The sequence below is a fragment of the Kryptolebias marmoratus genome, linkage group LG5 (assembly GCF_001649575.2).
Source record: "Kryptolebias marmoratus isolate JLee-2015 linkage group LG5, ASM164957v2, whole genome shotgun sequence".
NCBI classification, from domain to species: domain Eukaryota; kingdom Metazoa; phylum Chordata; class Actinopteri; order Cyprinodontiformes; family Rivulidae; genus Kryptolebias; species Kryptolebias marmoratus.
The window spans coordinates 10,145,523-10,153,650 of NC_051434.1; the positions used below are offsets into that span (position 1 = coordinate 10,145,523).

At 42.7% G+C, this 8,128-nt stretch overlaps 1 protein-coding gene across 2 annotated transcripts in view; it reads left to right on the forward strand.

Moving 5' to 3' along the window:
* zbtb10 (zinc finger and BTB domain containing 10) overlaps positions 1 to 8,128 on the forward strand; it is a 21,025-nt gene that overhangs the window by 6,259 nt on the left and 6,638 nt on the right. For both annotated transcript variants that reach the window (XM_017425256.3, XM_017425265.3), the window contains exon 2: positions 1,563 to 2,595. In XM_017425256.3, the coding sequence (XP_017280745.1) occupies positions 1,563 to 2,595 (1,033 nt within the window). The remainder of the gene's footprint in view (positions 1 to 1,562; positions 2,596 to 8,128) is intronic.

Here is an 8,128-nt window from a genome sequence, read left to right on the forward strand (position 1 = left end):
CACACAGCCCTCTGTGCCCGGGCTGCCCTGGACAAGAGCTGCAGTGTGGAGGGAGTAGGGGTGGTGTGTGGGTGGGGGCTGGGTGGGGACCTCTGAGAAATGGATTTAATCTGAACTACTCAGGACGAAACCCCAGCTGTGTGTATGTGTAGGCAGCTTGATTTTTCTCAGCGTGTGCATGCTTGTGTGTGCACGGACGGGGTTGTGGGTGGGGGCGAAAAATGCAGGGCTCGAGCAATGTGAATTATTCTGGATTAGGACATCTGCTGCGCAATTCGAAAATGAGCCAGATACGTGTGCTCCGCTTGTGTGTATTACGCGGGACAAATAAAAACAACAAGACGATAAACTACATCCGCGTTTGCTGGCTTTACAGAAACATTTGTTTTTTAATAATTTTAGGAGCATGTGTAGATTTACCTCAGCCCCACCTGTGCAGGTTATAAAGGTGCAGTGCATTTGGTAAGCATATGCATGCACGTGCACTCCCCTCTCCTGTGCTCCATATCATGCTGGCCCTTTGCCCTCCCCCTCCCCCTCCCCCTCCCCGCTGTGTGAACACCCTGGCGAGTGGGCTGTGTTACAGGGTAGCTCGACGCTCATGCCAGTTCTCCTCCCATGCAACAGGCAGGTTGTGTTTTTGTTTCAACACTTGTCAGTCCTCCCCCGGTTCCATTTATGTCCTGTTTTTACATTAGGCAAATTTTGCAAATGGATAGTCTAAAAAGAACACGTTGTTAAAATGAGTGAAGTTACTCCTAAAGCTACTAAAATACTAATTAAACAAAAAACATTTGCTATAAATAATAATAACAAAATCTCAGCAAATTCTTGCTTTAAAGATTTAAAAATTTGCCACTTAGGTGGCTCCTGTATTGTTTTTCTGAAGTAATGCATGGGCAGTTTAGCATGTTGAGTTTTTTGTTTATTTTTTGTGATGCAGCTCATACAAAACTCAAACTCAAGTTTGATTTCAGTCAGATGTATCACCAATGGTTGTTCCACACAGTTGAGTAAAGAAAACAGGTGCGCCATCCTATCACTACAGCGCTGCTCTTTAATTTCATAGTATTTGAATGCGGCAAGTTTGGGCACGTTTCCTGCTGCAGCAAAAAGGGCATTTTGGGAAACGTATCAAATTCACTGAATGAAGTGTGCCGAGTTGAGACATAATGACAAAGCATGAAACTAACTTCTAGGGTAGATAACGGCATAATAATGGCTTTCATTGCTTTTTTTATCTGCAGTTGTGAGGTTAAAGTTTGATTGAGGAAACTGTTTGATTATGGCTATTTAACTACCAGGCCTTAAAGTAGTATGCCTTTCATTGCCTCATTTTGACCTCCCTCCTAACAGAAGCCTGTCGGACCTGTTTCACCTCTTAGGCAGGTGCACTAGTGTCACACAAGGAGTCAAGGGGATTTGTGTGTTTTGTATAGACAAAGGTGCAGATGAACAGAACCTGTTTGAGTATACCTACGTTTGTGTGTGCTTTTTCAGAGCACTTAGAGTGCTGGTATTTTCTGTAATAATGTTGTTTTTTCCCCCCTTTCTACCAAAAGGAGACTGTGAGACCCTCAGAGAACACCAGCCCCTCCACTAACTGCTCAGAGGAAGATTACCGCAACAAGCCCAACGAAAACTCCTACTGTTATCAGCTTCTACAAGAGTTGGACAAACAGCGCAAAAGTGGCATCCTCTGTGACGTGAACATAGTTGTCTCAGGCCAGGTGTTCCGCGCACACAAGAACATCCTGGTGGCAGGCAGCCGCTACTTCAAAACCCTCTACTGTTTGACCAAGAGCGAGGCCCAGGACCAAGCCACTGTCACACACCTGGATGTCGCTGCCGTGCAGGGCTTCTCTGTTATCCTTGACTTTCTCTACTCTGGAAATCTGCTGCTCACAAGCCAAAATGCCATTGAGGTGATGACTGTCGCTAGTTACCTCCAGATGACAGAGGTGGTTCACTCGTGTAGGGCTTTTATAAAGGACGCCCTCAATATCAGCATTAAGCAAGAGGCTCCAGATTCGGTGGTGGTGGACTACAACAAGAGGCAAACGGTGGCTAAAGAGGGACAAAGGGGGCTGGACCGAAAACCGAGCAATTTCTGGGCCACGAGCATCCTGTCGAAACTGTCAATCAAGGCGAGCAGCAACCAAGGAAAAGATGCAATGGAAGAGGATGACATCAACGGCAGGGTAAAGGAGGAGATTAATGACATAGAGGTGACAGTGGTTGGGGGTGAGGGCTGTGCCCTGGTGACCCCTGGAGCCTCTGGTAGCTGGACCCACCACAATGACACTTCGTCTGATTCAGCAGAGACCAATGAAACCCGGATGGCAAGTGGCCAGGCGCAGGTCTTCGTCTGGAATGAGCCAACCACGGGCGGCACTGCCGCGGCGCCGGCAGCGATAAAGCGCGAGGCACCCGATGCCCCGGGTGGAAGCGGGCGGAGGAAAAAACAGACCACCACCAGGCGTTTTGTCTATAACTTCCAGCCTGAGCCAGAAGAGGGATTCGATGAAGGGATGTTCATCCAGCCATCAGCCTCCTACCCCAGAGAGGACTTCTCCTCCCTCTCAGAAAATGCTGGTAAGTCACACATTTGCACTCTTTACCCTTACAGTCGTTTTTAGAATGACCTTTACTTTTTATTTCTTCTGGTGTCTTATCATCAAAACATATAATATATAGTTGGTTAACCCATAATGTCACAATCACACATAATATTGAGTAAGTCCAACTTTTTCCCACTAAACAGCACTTATACACTGAAGCAAAGCTCCACTAGACCTGCTAAGGTTTTGTGTAATGTCTGGCACTAAGTTGTCAGTAGCAGAGATTTTTTTTAGTCCTGTTAGTGACAAGGGGGGGCTCTGCGGATGGGATTTGTTTGTCCAGTACAAGATGGTTAATTGGATTGAGACTGGAGAACATGGAGGCCAAGTAAACACTGTGTGTTGTTCGTGTTCCTCAGACTATTGTTGAACCATTTTTGCTGAAAAAAAGCCACAGTCATCGGGGACTGATGTTTCAATGGAGGGGTGTACTTGTTCAGCAACAATGTTTAAATCAAAGTAACATCCACAAAGAACAGGACCCGAAGTTTCCCCACAGAACATTACTGAAAGTGTCACGCTGCTCCTGGATTTTTATTTTTGCTTAGTTCATTCTGGTCATGTGTCTTTTTCCAGTGAAGAGAACCACACAAATCTGGCAGTACATGCAAGAAAAAAAGAAAATGCAATTTACTACAACATTTTTTTTTTTAATAAATCTGTGTTGAAGTTCTGATGTATCCATTGTTAGTGTTTTGATATTGGACATGGGAGAATATGAAGTGTCTGTGATGCATTTTGTGTCCTGACACCTTTCTATTAGAAACAATATTAAGTGTTGCAGCGATCCGAGTAACAATAACTTCAATTGGATTGTACAATGGTCACCCTTGGGTCCAGTTGTGCATCAGATGGCCTCGTCTGATGGTGATTTCTGTTGGTTTGCCAGTTTTTTTCTTCTTGGGCTATTTTTGTTAGATCCTAATCATTGTATAGGATGCTATAACCCACCTTTAATAACTTAAAGTCCCTCAGATCCTCAGGCTTGTAACTTTAAGAACAGAGTGTTCACTTCCTGTCTGGCGTAATGTTACTGTAACGAGTTAATCTGTGTTGCTTTTTGAGTCTGTCAGTGGTCAAAATGTTCTGACTGATTTGTGAATTTTTAACATTAAGTATGGGCAGCTTTGTTTAAACACAGCAGCCAGGGGCATCTCTGCAAGGCGTTCAGTTTTACGTGCTTTGCATCTTTAAGTAGCCTCCAGTACGTAAGCCTCTGGGACATAAAGATTAATAATAGCAAGGGTCAAAGAAGGGTCACAAAAGGAGAACTTCTAGCATTTTATTTTAATAAGCCCTGCCAAACATCTTTGGCACACAGATGCTAAAGGAATCACAGAAATGTTGCAAAAGGAGTGCTGTGGTTCAAATAATCAGTCAATACTTGAAGTTTTTTTTTATTTAACAGTAGATTTCCACTGTAGGGCTCCGTGCTTGCACTTTAACTGTGCATCCTTTTTAAAGCTTGCAGCTTTTCTGCCTCGTGCCTCACCCACTCCTCCGTTGCATCTACTATTTTATATTTAAGTTCCAAATTTTGTTCTCAATGTCTCGTTTAATAACCAAGTGACAGATATTGTGAGGTAGTCCATAAAGTTGTTCAGGCGAGAACTTATCAGTGCTGATATTATGCTCTAAAGGTTTGTTTTGTTTGCGCATGAACATATGTTCAGGCAAGCTTGGTGTTTTAATACCTGTGGCACTGTCATTATATATATATATATATATATATATATATATATATATATAAGGTGTTCAGTTGAATTTATTTGTGCACTTTAGTTTTTATCAACTCGAACAATTAGAATGAGGCGGATCATGTTTTTTCACCTGTTAGGAGGCTGTACTGTTAAATGTACCTTCACAAATTGACACCTCATAGATATTTTATGTTGCTGTCCCAAAACGTTGCCGTATTCATATGTTTTCATAATGACAAAGATTCAATTCTCGTGTATTTGATCATCAGGGTTTGAGTGATATCCTCTGATTTTCTCCAGTTATATATGTGTGCTACATCCATGCAAACCTTAAATAGAAAAACACCTTTTTTAGCATCAAGTCGTCATGTTTCCTTCATTAACTTTTCAAATTATTCAGAAATAAAACTGAGTTATCGATTATTAGAAAAAGAGAATTTGACTTGAAGTCACTTTTAAGCCGATTCTTTCATCTGTTTTGGCAAAAACGACGCATCTTTTTGACCGATAAAGTAGCTCACGCAAATCCAATCGGCTTTTACTATTTTTGTTTTCTTCGGAAAAATGAAATTCCTCCATCTTTTTCCATCTCCCGTTCACCGCTCGCCCGCTGAGACCTTCTCCTCGCTGCGGCTCCATCGTATGCGGCGTGGTGCCCTTGGTAATCTCTTCTCTTAGCTCAAACCGTCTCCTTCTGTTCATCCCATTAAACCCGGTGCTCCATGTAACCATAATAATATCACATATTAAGTGGAGTGGTATGGGCAGGAGGAGGGTGTGTGTGTGGTGCACAGGGTGTGTAGAAATGGAGAACTACTTTTTGTGCGCTTGAGGGAGAAGCCCTCCCTGATGTAGGATAATGAAGGAAGCAGGGGAAACTGTTGTTCCCCCAGGCCTTCCTAAATGCACTTGAATGCTCTTAGTGCCTCCAATTCCTCCTATGGCTCTTTAATGTGTGCGCACGAAGCGATCCAGTGTTTTGTAAGAGCTTGGAGAGAGACTTCTGAAGGCTGGGTTTCTTTCCAAGTTTGTCAAGTCAAGTCTTTTCTTTGTGTATGTCAAATTTTTACCACACCAGGAAGTTAACATCTCTGTAAAGATTTGGGTTCTCCAAGAGAACCTCCAAGTGATAAAATGTGCAACAAATTGTGTTAAACCAGTTTGATGTTGGGATGGCAGGAAGTCCTTTGCTCTATTTTAAGTCCTTAGAAGTAAACAGGTTACCTAGGTAAGTGGTAATCATAAGAAATGAGTTTGGTTTTGTGGTTGGCTTCTCAGCAGTAATATCTTTTCTGTAGCCTGGTTGCATAGGAGTTTTAAAAAAAAATGTTTTCTCTGTTCGCTCTAAAATCAAGCGCTACCTGCAGTGCTGACTGAACTGTTGTTTTTGTTTTTAGGGAGTTTATCATCACAGTTTTGTCACACCATAATTGGCTCATAAATGCCGTAGTTTGAAATGTTTGGTTACACTTGCTAAATCAAAGTAAGTGACTCGTTCCCCACTGGCAGAATCAGCTCAGTTCTCCACAGCGTTTTGGTACCTACACACCCAGTTAACCATTTCTGTATATAAAAATACTGATAAACTGTCCTACATACTTTGATGGACCACAAAGTTTGTCAAACATAACAAGACCTGTGCAAACTCTGTCAGGGCAAATTAAAATTTTAAATATAATAATAATAGTAATAAGAATCCAAGATGCAGACCTGATTGGCTTCAAAATTTAAACACTGCATTCTCAAAGAAATGTCTACAAATTCAGCCATTATTTTCTGAGTGAAACTCCTAACAGACAAACAAAAAAACAAAACAAACCCTTGCCATAACCCTTTTGTCAGATGTACGTGGTTTATTAATTTGCATCAGGCAGCAGAAGTCAGCCTCACAGAACAATACTTTACAGTGCATCTATACGTCGTGTCCAGTGGAGTTTGAATGATATGAATAAAACATCTTTAAACTGACTTGACTCATAGTACTCGTGGAATGCCCTTTTTAATAAAATATACATATTATTAGGTCGTCTCGAGAGTTGCCTGCGTCGCATCAACAGCACAGATGTTAAAACTGAGCTGCGGCCACTTTCTACACCTGTAAGTTTGAAATGTCTGGGTTTTTTTTGTGGGGGGCGTTTGTTGTTGTCTTGGTGCTTCTGTTTGTTTCCAGTTTCCATGTGGGACACCTCGGCTGGTAAATGTGCAACAGGTTAACACATCCAGCTGAGTGACGTGTCCATCACTGCTTAACAGAGCTGGATCTGAGAAATCCACTAATACTACGACAGTCATTAGGCTCCTTCCCAGAGAAGACAAATACCTACTCCACAGGGAGAAGGGCTTCACACACTTAACAGGGCTTTTTTTTTGTTCAACTACATCAAAGTCATTAAGGATTTATGCCTGGATTTATAATGTTTATATGTGACTAGTTTTTAAGCTAAGTTGGGAAAGGAAGGACAAATTGAGTCACGTTATATCTGCAAGGACAGATGAAGTTTGGTTAGTGTGCTGTAATGTCACGTGTTGTTTTTATTTTGTACCTACTCTGCTGAGGGAGCACATATATTGACACAGTGTTACTACAAATACAAAAATAATATCTGTTTTGGAACAGCTGTAACCCTGTTATTGCAGTTTTTCGGTCCAGTGTTCGTCAGAGTTATCTGTTTTTCCCCCACAATCTCTGTGTCAAGCTCCATTTTAGCCGCTCATTTACTGTACAATCTTAAATTTTGATTGTCTTTTGCATAAATGTTGCTTCAAAAATGCATACAGTTGTCAGGGACTACCCCAGCAGTGACGTGAAGCAGAAAAGGGTTCACCAGTTTGCTAATAGAGGCAATCTTATATGGAAATTGACCTCCTTTTGTTGTTAAACGGTCCCTTAAAACCCGAGCACCCTGCATGTTTCTGTGAAGGCTCATCTGGCGATATTAGCTGTCCCAGTTTCCCACAGTGATGTCACACTTTTGGCTTTCGTTTTGCTTTAGTTTGATCGGTGCTGTCAGCATGGAAACACAGTGGCCTGAATTGGAGCGCTTTTATTTGCAGCCTTGTCGTTTCTTGTAAAAACACATGTCCTTGTTTTAAAACATTTTCTTTTCCTTTTTTACTCCTGCTCTTGTTTCAAAACGGAAAAGAGCAAAGAACAGTAATAATCCCAGTGCTGGATTTGTATGATTGAGCTGGATGCAGGTGTTTTGCCGTCACTGGTTTCTTTTACTGCACCGAGAGCAGCTCTTAAAGCCAGTAAATTCTTAGGACACGACAGTTGGGTTGTTTGCCACACACACACACACACACACACAGAGCAGGTGGGCATTTGCATGAACACCAGTCTCTGAAGTGCACACACCCACGCACAATAAACCCCCCCAATCCCTGAGAGGTGCAAAGCTGCCAGGGGCAGTCCCTTCATTCTCTAATCCACTCTAATGCACTGGGGCTGTCCTCACTATTCCAAATATTGACCCAGGGAGAACGAACACACACTCATAGGGGTGTGTCTTTAATGGACTCTAAGCGCTGATGCTTTAGGGAGAACATATACACATACGCATACACAGGTGCTCACAAAAGCGGAGCGTAAGATGAGCCGGTGTGAATGCCCCACTCTGTCATTTTCTAATTAACCCCCTCCCCGCTGGAACCCTGGTTAGCTCGCCCTGGTTAGCTCGCTGCTTTACATACAGTAGGGTTCTGTGAGCTTGTTTGCCTATGCTGTTCACTGAAACCTCCATTGTTTCCAGTGGGGGGTGGTTAGTTGTGCACACAAGACGTGATTGTGAGGTGTGCACCCCCCCC